The 16,708-nt window shown below is 41.2% G+C and overlaps 3 protein-coding genes across 3 annotated transcripts; 1 reads left to right on the forward strand and 2 right to left on the reverse strand.

Moving 5' to 3' along the window:
• Positions 1-5,365: 5,365 nt before the first annotated feature.
• MELLADRAFT_77572 (uncharacterized protein) lies at positions 5,366-7,918 on the forward strand (the record flags this gene model as incomplete). Its single annotated transcript, XM_007409147.1, has 11 exons — positions 5,366-5,533; positions 5,638-5,699; positions 5,791-5,867; positions 5,954-6,016; positions 6,100-6,211; positions 6,357-6,490; positions 6,575-6,750; positions 6,904-7,175; positions 7,259-7,318; positions 7,382-7,416; positions 7,486-7,918. 4 exons carry the CDS (start codon positions 6,939-6,941, stop codon positions 7,664-7,666), a joined length of 513 nt encoding a protein of 170 aa, XP_007409209.1.
• Positions 7,919-9,036: 1,118 nt separating this feature from the next.
• On the reverse strand, positions 9,037-12,433 carry MELLADRAFT_105817 (uncharacterized protein; the record flags this gene model as incomplete). Its single annotated transcript, XM_007409350.1, has 13 exons — positions 9,037-9,299; positions 9,377-9,795; positions 9,901-10,068; positions 10,335-10,568; positions 10,715-10,987; positions 11,034-11,135; positions 11,225-11,339; positions 11,413-11,538; positions 11,630-11,752; positions 11,843-11,982; positions 12,071-12,167; positions 12,238-12,269; positions 12,357-12,433. 13 exons carry the CDS (start codon positions 12,431-12,433, stop codon positions 9,037-9,039), a joined length of 2,169 nt encoding a protein of 722 aa, XP_007409412.1.
• Positions 12,434-14,991: 2,558 nt separating this feature from the next.
• Positions 14,992-16,371, reverse strand: MELLADRAFT_85688 (uncharacterized protein; the record flags this gene model as incomplete). Its single annotated transcript, XM_007409349.1, has 4 exons — positions 14,992-15,476; positions 15,565-15,883; positions 15,949-16,056; positions 16,144-16,371. The coding sequence occupies 4 exons, from the start codon at positions 16,369-16,371 to the stop codon at positions 14,992-14,994; spliced, it is 1,140 nt and encodes a 379-aa protein (XP_007409411.1).
• Between the last annotated feature and the right edge of the window lie 337 nt (positions 16,372-16,708).

Here is a 16,708-nt window from a genome sequence, read left to right on the forward strand (position 1 = left end):
TTCTCCATATGCCCTTACCCAGGAACTTTGATATATCAAGTTGAACCCTTTCTGGAAATAAGTCAGCTGGCAAGTGATCGAGTAAGTTGTCGATCCACCCAAATTAAAATTCAACACCAACCAAATTGAAAGTTCACATTAAGCCACATACGTAACACAAAATTACCTTCAGCGTGAGCTTACAAATAACACTTAAGAGAAATCATTTTATAACCCCAAACTGATCTGTTTTCATACTGGGACTGCTGCATGCCTTCATGAAAGATATCAGTGTGACAGATGACCTTTGGAGTGACCTAAGCAGCCCTTTGTTTGATTTCCCTATTCCTAAATAGTTCCATTTTGTAAAATGTTATACATCTTTTTAAAAGATATATGAGGGCATTGATGTGAGTGTAAGTATTTGGTTTAAGATGATCAAAGAACAGGAATAGTTGAATGACTATTTAATATGACTACATAACACTTTCTTCCAAGTTGAATTGAAAAATCATAATAGCTGATAAAGAAAGAGAGAGTTTGCTTCGTTTTGTTTTGTCTTTTGTTGGTAAAAATGATAGAAGATGAGTCTTCTAGAGAACAAGAGGAGTAAGTTCAAGATTTTTACAATAGGTGCTCAAATCTTGGCTGTGGATTCAAAGCTGATAAATGTTAGCATAAGAGAAGAAGGAAATCAAATTTAAATACTCATAGCCTTGAGTGGTCTATGTGAATGAATGTGAATATAATTGAGATAGATTGGTACTTGATCATACGAGACTGTGTGTCCTTTGAAGATTATTTCATCATTCCTGGATTTGATAGTTTGAGAGTTGATTCCTCCAGAACAAGCTCTATTGAAGTGCAAGAAGATTGTCTTGATGTACAGGGTACCCGAAGTCAGAAGGGGAGTCAATTCCGCCAGAACAAGCTCTATTGAAGTGCAAAAAGATTGGCTTGATGTGCAGGGTACTCAGAGTAAGAAGAGTAACCAAGCTGCTGCATAAATGTATATCCAAATATCAAGCGTATGCATGTATATCTTATCTAGAAATCTTAAACCATTCAATTCTCATGTCATGTTGAACAAAAGGAAACATGGGTTTTAAAAATGTATGTTGATTGAAGGGTATCTCCAATAATGCCAACGGCGCTCCGCTATATTCCCTACATCCACGAGCGTAGCATTTGGGCGCTATGAGAAAAGGCCAATCGCTACGCTATTTTTTTCAAGACGCTATGGGTTTTCAAAGGTTTTCAAAGCGATGTGTGTTCCACTCCGCTCCGCTATGGGCGAATCTCACCAAGGATAGTGGCTCAAAGCGCGGTTACATAAGAAGTTTTTTTTGTGAATTTTTGCTTAAAGCCGTGTTTTGATTACTCAGGCCTTCTATGATTGGCTGTAGAGTGAGGATTAATCAAATATGAAAGAAAAGGAAAAACACAAGATAGAAAAAACCACACGCAACCTTTTTTGGAGTTATTTTAATTATTAAACAGTAGAAAACAAATTTATTTGTGGTTTTTTTTTGATCCGTTGGGGAGAACACACAGTACAAGTTTTTTTGTATTCTTTTTTGAGTTATTGAAAGGTAAGGGAAAAGAAAAAAGGAAAAGAATTGAAATCACTTTCTAGCCTTGGTTCTAAAAGCATTTTAAGCTTGCAGGTAAGCCACAGCTTTAGAAAATTTACCTGAAAGGGTAATATTTGCCTTTAACCACTCTTGTATAGCAACCAGCATTGAAATTGCCTTTGCCGTTAAAGAAGCACTACTAGGGACCACAATATTGGATGTGGACAAGAATGTACTCTTGCAAGGGCAAGAGGTACCTGGTAATCCAAGGTTATTGCAAGCAATGGATGCAAGTACTGGGAGATCTGTCTCATGCTCCTATAATTAGTACCACAATTAGAGATAAGATTTGTAAAGAGACATGAAAGAGTAACCGTTGAACATACCCTCCACCAATCCAACTCATGTTGAACTGCAAGCAACAGATGGGGACATTTGATATAATCAAAATGTGCCTCCCAGTGTTTGTCAGCTGGTGGAGTGGTCACTTGTGTGGTAAACATTTCAAATTGGGAACAGATGAGGTGATGTGAAATGGAAGTGGATGTGGGTTAAGAGCATCAATGTGATCTGAGTTCAAGATGATAGGGTCTTTGGGCCATTGAGCCAGAGTGTCATCAAAGACATGTTGAAAAAGCTTCTTGGCTTGAACAGCCTCTTCAGGGTAGTTGAGATCAAAGAACCAGATTCAGAACCAAGGATTGAAGATTGTCAATATAATGATGGAGTCAGTCCCTTCAATCTTCTTCCACATTGACACAACCGGTAGATCTGGGTCCTCACAGGCATCAACAAAATTATTGAGCTCAAGAACTATTCAAGAGTATTTGGCAAGTAGAATACAACCACTTGATGTGTTGCCCTCCATCTGCTTGGTAGCATAGAATAATACCTACAAAGACATGGTGCAAAGTCTACAAAAGGATAAGAAAGTTTCTAAAAAAAGACAAAATCAAAAGAAAACAAGAATATTGGAAGAAAATGAGAATGTCAAGAAAAAAAATGAAGTATCTGGATCTATCTTGACCATTTCCTTGATCAGATCCTATTGATCAGCACTTATCACCGCTTCCTTGTGGCAGTTGCCTAATAAGGAGCGCACACAGACTGCCTTTGAGGCACAAATGCGACTCGTGTGCACTTGTTGACAAGCAAACACCACACAGACATGGTGTATGATATGTGTAATCCCTGATAATACCAAGCTGTTCAGTCTCTGAGAAGAAATGCATCTACCACCTAAAGTCTGAATTCAGAAGATGTAAGCACTAAGATAGATGAGTAAGATTGGAAGAGGTGATATTACTTAGGCCACATGCATTGCCGAGATTTTTGAGGTAGTCAGTGTTGATATTTGAACACACACCCTACCCAGATATATAGAAGTGACCCTTCACTTGTAGTCCATTTGCTTGCCCTTGGCAATGAACTCTCATTGCCATTGTCTTTCAGAGCCCCTTATACACAAAGCATTGAACTTTTTGACCTGAATGAAAATATCAAGGAGTTCTAGTAGAAAAAACAGGTGTTGTAAGTGAAAAAAAGATAAATTACTTCCTTTACAAACCACACAAGCCACATCAGGAATAGGGCCATCCTCACCATCTTCAGAACCCAAATCCAAGACATTGTCAACAGGGAAAGCATTTACTTCTTCATCTGGATTCATATTGTATTACACGTCTTCAGAAGATTCAAAGTTAGGATTTTCATCACTCTTGTTCAATGTCATGGTGGAGATTGATAAGGTGACTCCAGGTAAAGTAAGGAGTGTGTTTTCCTTCTTGAAGCAGGTGGTAATCTTGAAGTAGCAATGTGAAATCATTTCTTACAATGAAGCAAACATCTCCCAAGGTTCTCAGTCAATACAAATCATCCTTCCAATACATGAGCCCTGGACAAATACCAAGTAGTGAAAGTAGACTCAAGGAAATCCTGATGGTGCACTGTACCAGTGCAGGGTGCCTTAGAAGTTGGGGGGCCTCAATAGTACAAAGACAAGCTTTTATACTTATTGAAGCCCCTAACACAAAAACGCACAGGATACTGCTAGCCCAGAATCTAGATATTGCACTATGGCTGGAAACAAACAAATACTCTTCCTCCATGGAAATTTCAGATGCGAGCCTGTTGTCGAGTGCCCAGCAAGGTTTTCAACTTTGAATCAGTGCAGCCGACTCTTCAGAGCATTCAAAACAACAAACCTTGACATGAAGACACGCGGTTAACAAAACCGTGGACGGAGTGCTAATGTCTATTGTATATTACCCTGTGCCTCGCTTTTCCACACATATATATCCCTTGTATTTCACCATCTTTTTCTTGCTTGATCATATACCAAAGTGATTCCAGCTTTTTCTTTGTGGTGGTAAGAGCACCCACTATGGTGGGCGTGTTTTATCGTAAATTTTGCGGTCCCGACCGCGAAATTTAATCATGCGTGTAACAACTAAATTAGTAAACGCATAAAAACCACTATGAGCTGCTTTACGACCTGATTTACCAACGATAAATCACTGTGAGTCAACCAGATCCACAGTGGTATGATCTTGAAATGAATCATCACATTCCTCATAATCTTTTCCCAAAGATCAATTATCTCAGAAGTCTTCAAATAGCAATAGGAACAACAATAATAACATCAACTAGTCTTGACTTCTTGTTTGATAAACCTCACATACCACCTCCGCTTCCTCGCACTCAAATCTGAATTGATCGAGACTTATCAAGACTGCACTCAACGTGCTCGGAAACTATATAAGTTTTCAAGTTTGAACTTTGAAGTTGAGGTGTTGAGGTCTGAACGTTGAGATTTGAAGTCTTGAATTGTGGAGTTTGGGATTTGATGTTTTGGAAAAGGCAGTTGTTGACCGATTATCGTACGATAAATCAAGTCGTAGGCTTGCGTAGATCTGAGCACGCGGGGTGCAAGATTTAACGCAGCAGTACGGACTGCATGTCTAAAACAGGTCCGTAGTGGACCTGTCTGGATTTTAGCGTTACGGTAACGCTAAATCACCTCGTTAACGCACCCATAGTGGGTGCTCTAAGGTTTTATCCTACCTTTCAATATATCCTCATGTGATTGTAAGTTGTAATCACAAAATCAAACAATGTCTCGCATGCAGTCTAGTAATCTTGGTGTAGTTTTCAATTGGATACAGCCAAGAAAAACACACTGCATATCAAAGACAAGGGCCGTGTAAGAGACGTTCCACATTGATCAAAATTCATGATGGAATGGCATCCACTTGGACCCAAGCATGAATCAAATGAATGCCGAGTGGTCTGATCAATCTTGTGTTGATTGTTGGTTTGAGTTTGATTGCCGTTGTTCACAGCATTCGACCATTTGGTTGCGTGATACTTTCTGCTGGGATTATGATGATAGCCGGTTGAGTGTATCAGAGATTATATAATCGTACTCTCCCTGAAGCCTATCTCCGCCAATTTTTCATTACCGTCATATCACGAGAGTAAGACGTGAGTTGAGCTAAATGAAAACTTCTGACAGCGCTCATTGCTTATGTAGTTGAGAATTGTAGTGCTCAAGCTGACATTTTGATCAAAAGATCTTGGAAGGTGAATTAAATCAGGACTGCTCTCACTCGGACGCAACAGCCATGACCACTGATTCAAATTGCTTACATAGGTCCAAGTTATTAGAAATCTCTCGGCGATTGAGATAAAGGTTGATTTGTATAGTGAGTCTTTGTTGCCAGTATGAGATGACAACGCTCAGCTTAATGCACATGGAATCAAGGCCTGGACTTATAACTCACCTTCAACCTACTGTACCCGTTCGTGATCGGAATATCACTTGTTTCTTCTCATCTTCTTTCATCTTAAGCTCCTTCGATTAAGACATATTCACAATGTCAACTTCTGGAGCTGATGACGTATTACACTTGTTGGCTAAGATGCCAGCCGATGCAAACCCATTTCTCGTCATAGCTGACTTCCTCAAAGCAAGCATTCAAGTAAGTAGAGCGTAACGTTTATCAAGAGCTCGAGACAGATGTTTGGTCTCTAGGAGCTGATACTTATTTTCGAGGACTTCCAACCCTTCTACCTAATTTGTCAGCCTGTCCCAATACCACGATGGGCACAATGGGTACAGCGATGCATCCTCATAGGTTTTTTTCTGTAATTTTTTTCATTTAGACTCTCGCCGAACATACCAAAAAGCTCACTCGTCTCGGCTTTCATGTCCTCTTTTTGTTTTGGCCTTTTGAAGGATGTGCTGTCAGTCTTGTCGCCTTATCTATATTCGCATCAAAACTAAGTCGTTTCGCACCTTTTCTATCAATCAATGTGAGTCTTAAGAGTCGAAGTCCTATCGCACTGTTTTATCGATGCCATGAACCGCAGTCGATTGACTTACATATCTACTCCATCAGTGGGGTTGGTTCGCATCGATTTGTTAAGTATCTGCGCCGTTGGTTACTTCGTCTATAGCCTGCGTCAGTAGCCTGGAGTCTTTGTCCAGATCTCACATAACCTTTGGGCTCACCTTTTAACCTTTTAATGAGTTTTTTGAAGATAGTTACCATGGCGGACTTGATCTTTGATGAGATCATCCTGGCCGGCTATCACGATCAGTCCGGGGAGATCATCTTGTTTGGAGCCAAATTCTTAGTGATCCTCGATTGTTCCTAGTAAGCTCTCCAATATAGATATGGATCGTAGTGAATGTCGAGGCTGAAGCCCAAATGTTGTGCTTGCAGCGGTCAGCAGTGTACTTCTCTAAGAGTTTTCGACATGAATTCTCTGATCGCCAACGCTAACCATGGAGGGCGTTTTAGGTCTATTTTGGGTCTGCGCTTGTCAAGCCGCATCGCTCGTGATAGAGTCATCGCAGAAAAGAAATAAGCTGCCTGTGGCTCTTTGTTGGGGGATGAACATCATGTTGTTTTCCCTGACCGTGGTACCTATTCGTAAGCTCCTTCAAAGTGCTCGGCGTCCTCCGGTGCAAATCCTTGGGATCTTTTCTCACCTGGTATCTTCACTGTTCCCTTTAGCAATCGTTTTGGTGGCATACATCAAAGCCAACGCAGACTATGTGGCGGCTACGCGAATCCTCAGGCCGATTATCGACTCACTCTTCAAAGCTTCTGCCTCCTACTCTTCTCAAAATTACAGTCCAGCCCAAATCATGCAAGCGCTGATTCCGGCGCAACAGGCGCCTGCCCTCTTTGTAAGAACGTTCTTCATGTGTTTCGATCATCGAGTTCTTCCAAAAGCCCACAGTTCATCTTCTCCCTTTGAAGAATTCAATGATTGAACATATCCGCATAGCTGTTTTCACTTATTTCATAATAATCATGGGAATATGTGTGGTGAGTCCAAGCTCTCGTTGTACAAGCCAAACTGGATCCAGGTCTTATGAGAGGCAACTCTCAGTTTTACTTCCCACTCTTCAACTTCTCACTTAGAGGGCTATACAAACGGAGATTAGCGGGAGAGGGGCTCGAGTCGATTCCAGGTCTTTCTGCTGAAGATCATGAAGAAAAACTGATCAGCGCTCGTGAGATAAATCGGAAAAAGCGGAACATGCTGGTATATCATGCACTTCTCAGTGTCGTGGGTATCCTAGTGCATCTCCCGATACTTGGCTGGCAAGTAAGCTGCTGAAGTTCAATCAAACCGTATGATTGCACGTGGTAAATTGATTTTCTCTTGAAACTGCACACCGTGTCTTCCAGGTCGGCTATATAAAAGATGCCTCACTGCGCTACAAGGACTGGCTCCTTGTCACAAAATTAGTAGGTGATATCGGGATTTCCTTGAACAAAAGAGCTTGCACTCACGGATCTCACGTTATTTAGGGTCTTCATGGTCCCTTTGTCATCGCAGGGAATATGTAAGCTGAGCTTCAATCAGTTCTAAAGAAACAGAATAATAACTGACTCGAATCCCTTTGGTGCTTCAGAACGATGCTAGTCCACAATCTTCACTCTGGACTATTGCTTTCGAATCAAAAATCTTGTGCATCATCGCACATGCGAAACACAGATTCGGGTCATCTTGATAGCAGGCAGCGAGAATGCTCATCCGAAACCGTATCAAGAGATCATGCTGTAACTTTTGATTTGAAGCATTCAATGGCCTAACATACAATAAAATTTATCCACCTCTCTTTTTGAAAAATTTACGCTCACTAAAATATCATGATGGACGCTATGGTTGACTTTTTTGGATCGTATTCCTCTGGTAAGGTTATGTACATATTGTATCTAGAGTCAGTAGTCATATGTTTTTACTGTACCATGGCCAGAGATCAACGGACAACTTCTCACCAGTCGCAATTTTTTCTCACTTGAAACCCTGGTTGGATCTATTTTGCAAAGCGAGATTATTGTAACAAGTGAGGCTGAAGTCAGCGGCTGACCAACAGTAGAAGTTGATATGAACCAAAGCTTCTGCTTGACTCGCAGCCCGCGGATAAGTCATCTGACACCCACAAATGAGCTTACAACCCAACCACCATGCTTAAAAAAAGGCAAATGTAGGATGTTTGGTTTCTTGCTCTTGCCCGTCATAAATATATATATATAAAGACCACTTTCCCCTATATTTTCAAGTCAAAACATCATTTGCTGAAGCTCAAATCACCATTTCGATGTTGTAAATTCAAAACTTATGCACAACTAATGATATTCTTTATGATACAAATCCAATTCCTCTTCATCGAAAACTTGATTCAATGCTAAAAAAATTTCTCTGTTCTCTATAAATTTGCTTTCTTTTCCAAAATAAATAAGGAAAATGAAAACATCTAATCATCTGAATTCAATAACAAGGACATCAATAATAATTCATGCAAGATTTTTAAAAAAATCCATCTCATAAACATCAAAATACTAATCATATTCAAATACCTCCATATTGAATTCTTATCATGAGTAGTGCAAAAGACACTGGAAAAAAATATCAAAATTTTGGTACATGAATAGGGATTTGAATTGGATCAAGTGACATATTTAATTCACCTAATGCTATTTCCCTTCATGTGATTGTGAGCTTATCAGTTGAGCATAATCAGATGGTAGCAACAAAGGTTCAGATTGACAGCCCACCCAAAAGAGTATATAAATCACACAATTCTCATGGATTAGATTGATCAAATTCCTTTATACATACTGAGGTGAATTCTGAATATGAGTTAGCCATGTATTCAAGGAAAACATCCTCTAAAGAGAAGTAAAAATCTTACTAACATAATACGCATTTAAGAGATCTTTGTATGATCAAAGATAGTCTTTGCTTATCTTTTTGGGGTGATCATGCAATAAAAACTAAATCAGATAGTCAATAATGACACAACTTTTGGTCAAGTATGATGCAGCAAACTAAACCAGCAATCGAAAGTTAAATGTCCTCTGCTTCCAAACCATCAACCTAACTCTTATCTCACTTGCTCCAACCATCCCTCTCTCTTTACACACCCAAACATAAAAATCAAAAAGTCCAAAAAACAAAATTAAATCCTTACATTCACAGGAATAAAAATATCTCTACCACCATCTACAGACAGAACAATTACATCTTGAATCACTTTAGGATCTAATTCTTGTTGAGCAACTTCTCCTTCTCCTTCTCCTTCTGTTTCTCTTATTGCACGTTCTGACAAAATCTCGGAATCTAAGCCAAGTCCTCCTATTCTACTTTGTTCACGTCTGATCTCTTCTGATCTTTCTTCTATAGCTCTCATATCTAATACGAAATGAACTGCATGTTGTTCATCTATTTACATCCAAAGAATCCGTAAATCAGCAAAAGTGAGTCAAATTCAATTGAATATAACTTGCTGATCCTCTTACCTGGTCTCAAGATACCCGTCACCTGACTAATCTTTAACCATTCTTTACAAACTTCATTATCTCCCAGCTTAGGTACTAATCTCCAAGAAACTTCAAACTTCCTACGATTAGAAATCATAATAGTCACTCCAGTTTGTGCAACAACTCTACCTAATTCAATCGGTCCTTCAGGTTCAATTCCTATATCTGGCATCCTTTCATTTTCCATTCCATCTAATTCTCTTTCCATCTCTCCTTCTACTTGTGATAAGATATTCGTATCAATTTCATAGATTCCTACCATCATTGTAGCTCCTACTGGTTTATGATCACTCATCTTCGGACCTTCATCACTGTTGTAACTCAACACTTCTACATCATTTGTCCGACCTGGGAGATATAGAATCCGATCTGTAAAAGAAGGAATTCGTTGTTTCTCACTTTTTTGTTTATAATCAAGATATCGCGATTGGGCTAGTCAGTATCATGCTGTATGTTCGGTGATGTTTCTGCCTCTACGAAAATCACAATCTACATTCGCTTACCTAGTATCGTATGTAGACGTCCCAACATCGAACTTATAAGTAGGTCTAAATGTAATCTTAGCCTCTTCGAATCCTTCAAACACTTTTCCAGCTTCCATCTGACCTCTGAGTTGATCAGAAGCCAACAATCTATCAATTTGACCTGAATCTATCAAGGCTTTTGCAGCGCTGTAGGTGAGATCAATCCGGTAATTCAAATCTCTTTGAAAAGCCAGCACAGATACCTCATCAGCTCCTTCTTGCACAAACTCGTATCATAGAAGATAGTGATAAGCCCCTACCCTGCCCAGAATAGATGGCTTTGAGGTCCAAGAGAAAATCAAGGCAAGATAAACCGTAAGACAAGATGATCAGTTTCGTACTCCTCGTATTTTCAAGATTACGATTCTTATGAGTCCCAAATGTACACACAAAATCGAGTCAGAGAAGCTCACCCCGTCCGGAAAATGTCTGATAGAGGAGAGGGAGAGGTATTATCAGAGCCAGGAACGAAATGTAGTCGAGGTATGCTCATTTTCTTTGACCATTTGTGGGATCCTTCAGTCTTTGTATATGTCGAAAACGTGAGCCGCCGGCAAATCTCGCTGTAGTCTCGGTTCCGAGCTTCAATTTCAGCCTGGAAAGCGGCCAGGTGACAATTAACAAATGTAAGGTAGGTATCGCAGTATCTTTTTCATTTCAAGGTGTCAAGCGCAAATTTCGAAACAATAAGTCCAAATCGGTATCAATTAACAGCGAGGCGTAGATGAAGGGATCAGTAAAATTGATCTGCAACAGAATGTCCAAGGGGAAAGAGTAGGGAAATCTTATTAACCTGAGTTTAACAGCCGTAGCACCCTTGTTCCCCATACCGAGTGTTCCAGTGCCAAGATATGTGGTTTTGACATCTGTTACATGACTTGCGATATCTGCAGTGCCGAAGACTAGAATGAGCAGGCCAACTAATTGTTGACTCGCGAGCTTGACCACCGGCCCAACGCTAACGAGAGAACGTTCAATCACTTCTGTCCATCGTTGCTCCCGCTCGGGCCGATGTCGGATGTAAGCTTCAGAACTGTCGTCAATTTCCTGCAGGCTACCGACTGAGCTATCAGCTTGTGTCTCGTCTGAAAGTATGCATGGGGAAAACTGACCACACCACATAAAGCTGAGCGGGTGCATCGTCAGCCACAAGCCATTTTCCTAAGCTCTCTGCTGGCATTTTCCCATAAACATTCCACGTTCCAATGCGTACTCTGAAGGGATATGTGATGAAGCAAGGTTATAAATTATCAGTAAACCCAGATGATCATACGAGCTTACAAGGGCAGAAAGAGGAGCAGACCTGATTGTTCGCCGAGAAGCATATTCTCCCTCCCGCTCACGAAGCCGTTCCCGAATCCAATTTCGTCGCCACTCCGGCCAATCATCGTCTTTGGTCTCGACAGGGGATTTTTGAGCTATAGGCAGCGATGTTATTAGTTAGCCGCGAAGTCACAAAATCCGATGATCGAGGTATTCTATTTACTGTACCTGGCTCTGTGAGAAGGCGGGCCAATGCGTTGACAGCTTTGGTGTTTGATTTTGACGTGCCGCGTGACCCCAAATAACGTTCGACCCAGTCCTCCAAATTTTCAGCATCAACAAGACCAGCAGTTTCTGTTTTACGAGTGAGATAATTGAGTTTTATGTGGATAACCTAATTAGATTGGTGCATCAAAAGTTGGACACAAAAACATTGGTGACTGACCGGCAACGATGGCCAGCCTACGAAGTTCAACAATCGCATCACGTAGCGCCTGTCGACCATCCGCACTAGCTACCTCGACCTCTATCAACTGATCACCACGGACACTGAGTCGACAGTGTAACACTGGTCGGTTGAGAGTAAATGACTGTCAGGTCGGTTTGACAAGATTTGAGCGGGAAGTAAATGTCACGGCCAGTGAGAGTCGAAGCTAACCGTTTCCAGTGTTGGGCTCGGTACTCTCTCGTGACGCAGGAGTTGGGGGAGGGCGTTCGGTAAGAGTGACTTGGAAACTGGTCAGAACTGGTACAGCGGCTAGAAGAGAGGCGGGCGGAGAGGGCGAAAGCAGCAAGATACTGGACAATGATGACAAGTATGCAAGTTGTGTTAAGAGGATTGGTCATTTTCATCTCTATTGAGAGAGCAATCAAGTGGTAAACAGACCAAGCCTGCTCGTGATCGGAATCAACATTGGAGACGATTGCTAGAATGGCAGGAGCTGGACCAGGAGCCGTGACGAGAGTAGCCAATTTGAGGTGTTCTAAACAAAGTATCAAGATAAATCAGCAAAGGTTGAAGAAGAGGTCTGATGACTGATTTATAACGCTTACCATGAGGAGAGATCGCTTGAAGGACAGTAGAACTAGAGTGAGGTAAATCGCAAGGTGGTGAAATTAATTTGTAAGATTGGTGAATGGAATGGAAGAGATATGTACTTGAGAAGACTTACTATACATCTGAAGTAGATTGGAATGGTTGAGATGAGCTTGATGATGAAGGTTGAACGGTTTTAAGTAACCAATCCATCTTCTTGAGAATGCAAAGAGGTCTTCAATCAAATCGCAATCAGACTTGACTTCAACATTTCAACTGTATGCGCACATTTATCAGGTTTACTTACATGTCACACAAGCTACAGTAATAAAACAACAAGACATACATATTACACGGGTAGACTGCAGGATCGTGGTTTGGCTGATAAGTTTGTGATAACCCTGATAATTCTGATAAACCTTCCAAAACGCATGCGTCATGGGTTTGCCCCAATGACCCACACATGTAATCTCTCGACGTAAACTGGTCAAGTCCTTTACCACCTAAGAGCATCCACAGTGGTGGGCTCCAAATCGGGGCTATCGCCAAATTTGGTGACTGAGCCCCAATTTTTTGGTGCAATGGCAGTCCCCATCGCCAAATTTTTTTGTAGCCGGCTTCAAATTTCGAGCTTTGGGCTACATATTTGGCAACAAAAAGCCGGGCTCCAAATTCCCGCACTTGTTCAATCCCATACCTCACACATGTAAGCCCACGCGTACCGATCTCAAAGTGTGTGTAAACACATAGAATCTACACTTTTGAAGTCCGAACGACTGCATCCGGATTGATTTGGGGCCCCACCAAATTTGAATTCGCTCGATTTGGAGCCCCAATTTGGAGCCCACCACTGTGGATGCTCTAAGGGCACGTTTGGTAGCGATTTTTAAAATAAACCCCAATTACCCCCGGGTACATTGCCCCGGGGCGAAGGAGCTTTTGTGCAAAATCGAGCTTTTTCAAAAAAAACTCCGTTTTGAGTACATTCGAAAAAAACTTGTTTGGTTGAACTTTCATTCAAACCCTGTTTACCACTTCTCACATCTTCTCGCACGTCACATCTCACCAACTGTATTCATCTGGATTCACCACCGATGTCCGATACAGATTCATCTGGAGACTTCAGACCGGAATGGCTGTCCTCGTCTGATGAGGACAGCGACGATGAGCTCCTCAATCTACTACTTGAGCACGCTCGGAACCGCGTGGCTCGAAGAGCTCTGCCAAGGAGACCGTATCACGACTCCGCTCTTCGAGGATTTCTCTACGAGCGAGAGTTGTTGAATGGTCATCCGGGAAGGTTTCGACAAGTTTGTCGAATGGACAAAGCCACGTTCAAAGGTGTCATGAAGATCCTTGGACCCCACCTCGAAGACACTATCCACATCTCTGCCAACGAGCAGGTGATGATATTCCTGTACATAGTTGGTAACACCTCTACCAACGCTACGGCTGCTGAGCGATGGCCACACTCCGGCGAAACTATTTCAAGATATTATAACAAAGTACTCGATATTCTTGAAAGCCTGAAAGATGAAATCATCGTTCAACCAGGGCCTGATACGCCGATCCCAGATGAAATCTCCAAAAGTACGAGGTACTCACCTTTCTTTGATGGGTGTGTTGGTGCCCTCGATGGGACTCACATTCCTGTGAGAGCTCCAGTCGCCGACCAAGCTCCCTACCGTGATCGAAAGGGTGATCTGAGCCAGAATGTTCTGGCGGCCTGCAATTTCGATCTCACGTTTTCTTTCGTACTCGCCGGTTTTGAAGGTAGTACTTCTGATCCTGACGTACTATATGCCGCAAGACACGATGGTGCCTTTGTTATACCAGAGGGTGAGTCTTTCATTTTCTTCAACTTATATATATATATCACTTAGGACTGTTTCCCATCCTAGGACGCTTCTATCTTGGTGATGCTGCCTACGCCAACGGTAATGGTATCTTAACACCATACCGTGGATTTCGCTACCACATTCAAGAGTGGGCTCGAGGCCAAACCGCACCACAAAATTACCAAGAATTGTTCAATTATCGCCATTCTCAACTGAGAATGATCATCGAACGAGACTTCGGAGTCTGGAAGATACGATTTGTGATTCTAGTCCTAATGCGAAGATTTCCATTACATTGACAAGGAAGTCTTGTAGTGGCACTCGCTGTTCTTCACAACCTCATCATGCGAGGTGGTGAAGATCAATTCTTTGGAGAATTTGATGAAGAACAACGTGAGCGAGATCGGGCATGGATCCGTCAAGCTCAAGACAATTTTGTTCCTGCGGTAAGGAATGATTGAGGTGCTGCAAATGCGTTTAGAGATGAGATTGTGATGAGGATGTGGGCTCATTATCAAGCTCACAGAAATCATCACTGATTGAAATAGCTTTACATGTAGTAAGTCAAATTTTCGATTCTCTCCAATACAACATACTGACTATATCAACCTTTTATGTTGATTTTATTTCTCACCAGACAAACAAAAAAATATCAGAAAAACATATATAACTCAATTTGTATTATTATTTCATTCAGCAAAACTGTATTTAGTATCATCGATAAGACATTCATATGGTCAACAATTTCATCAGCAAAAATGTATCTAGTATCATTGATAAAACATTCATAATAGTTGATAATTTCATCCAAAAGAAAATTTGATATAGTGTTTATTTGATTCTTGTACAAAATATAAAAAAAACTGCTCTCTTTTGAGTCTGAATTAAAATTTGCATTGTAGTAATTATTTTTGAGTAATGATACATATTTTTTTAAGATGATCCTTGATTTTTTTCCCTAGCCTCCTTGATAACATTCACCTGTGCTTTGAGCCAAACCCAGCGCATCTTTGGATCTAGACCACCAAAGACAGCCGCTTTAGCCTCCTGTGATATGACATCAATCGAAATTAATCGGTCGTCTAAGTTGGGAAATTGATCTTCGCTGGCGGGGTTGAAGAGTTCCAGAGCCTTCTGTAAGTTTGGAAGCTTGTCGGCCTTGATGCGAGCTGCTTCGGTTATGGCTGAATTGAGCTGAGCAGAGCGATCTGCCTTCTCTTGAGCCTTGATAGCCAAGTTATCGGAAGCCGAAGCAATCACAGTTGCCAGTGTGACTGGTTTGACCTCGCGAGCCGGCATTTTCTTCTTGATGTTCGAAACAGGGGTAGATTTTGAAGTCAAAGGCTTGGTACCTTCTTTTCTGATAGTAGAGACGGTGGTAGGGTTCTTTGGAGTTGGAAGATCGAGGTTTTGTGAGTCTGTTCCATCAATAACAATGGTATAGTCAGTTAGACTTGTATATCGATTGAAAAGTAGAAAATATCGAAAAATCGAAAATATAGCAACCTGATACGATTGCTTTACCTTTGCCTTTTTCAGTTGAAACTTCTTCATCTGAATCTGGAAGATCATCGAGGTCTCTTTTGGCTTGGGTCAATCCTTGTGCATCTACTTCATCATATCTGCTTTCTTCTTTGCTTTCTTCTAAATTATCATGATCTATAATTTCAATTTCCTCTTCCTCGTTATTCTCTGCCTCAACTCGTGTACCAGAACTTGTGCCAGTACGTAAAGCCCCAGCCGGTTTAGATCCATGAAGCATTGCATCCATTTCTTCGTAGTAGTCGAATGAATTGTTTCGAAGCTTCATCGCGTCCTTGTCTTTCTAAGAAAATCAAAACACGGTCAGCCGAGACAATCTCAAGAAGAATAGCAGGCAAAACAACTGACCTTGCCTACGTTCTCCCACCATTCATTTGGCATGTCGATCTTGCCACCAACCCATCCAACTCCAGAGGTCATTTTGACTTTTTTCATTCCAGTATAAGAACTCTTGCTCTAGATCGATAGCCGAAGAAAAAATAAAAGAACTTTGATTAAAATGATGAGTCGATTTTGAATTTGATATCAAGACAAACAACTGACTGTGGTGTATAAATTTTTGATTTGTTCTCTATTCACCTTGTCTTCTGGATACGCAAGAGTGTATCTCTCGTGAACATTGGTGTAAGCCACGGGTTTCCAGTTGCCACCAATCATGTTACCATCCTCTTTTTCAGTTAAAAACTCGTTGAGTATAAAACAAATCTTGGAATCGGTCCAGACTGCTCTCGCGACTTTTGGAGCGTTCGGATCTTTCTTGGCTCGAGGCATGATATGAACAAGGAGGGTCGAAAGTCGAGATCGAACAACAAACAAAAAGGAAGAAGGTGGATGTTGGAAGTGGGAGAAGAGTGATGAAAACCGTTGAGAGGTGGTTGACGTCGAGGAGCCAGAGTATGATTTTGTTGACGTCAAGGTGGGTTGAAGAGTGTTGAAATGAAATTTGACCAAGTTCGAAAAGGAGTTTTACGAGTGGAAAAACTCCCTTTTTGCGGTTTTCAAAACGTACCTTTTAAACTCCTTTGAGGACAGGGAAGGAGTTTCTTTTGGGTACCGTAATCGCTGCCAAACGACTTTTTTTGAACAGCGTTTTTTCCAAATTTCAAGG

This window comes from Melampsora larici-populina (genome assembly GCF_000204055.1).
Source record: "Melampsora larici-populina 98AG31 unplaced genomic scaffold MELLAscaffold_15, whole genome shotgun sequence".
Lineage (NCBI taxonomy): Eukaryota > Fungi > Basidiomycota > Pucciniomycetes > Pucciniales > Melampsoraceae > Melampsora > Melampsora laricis-populina.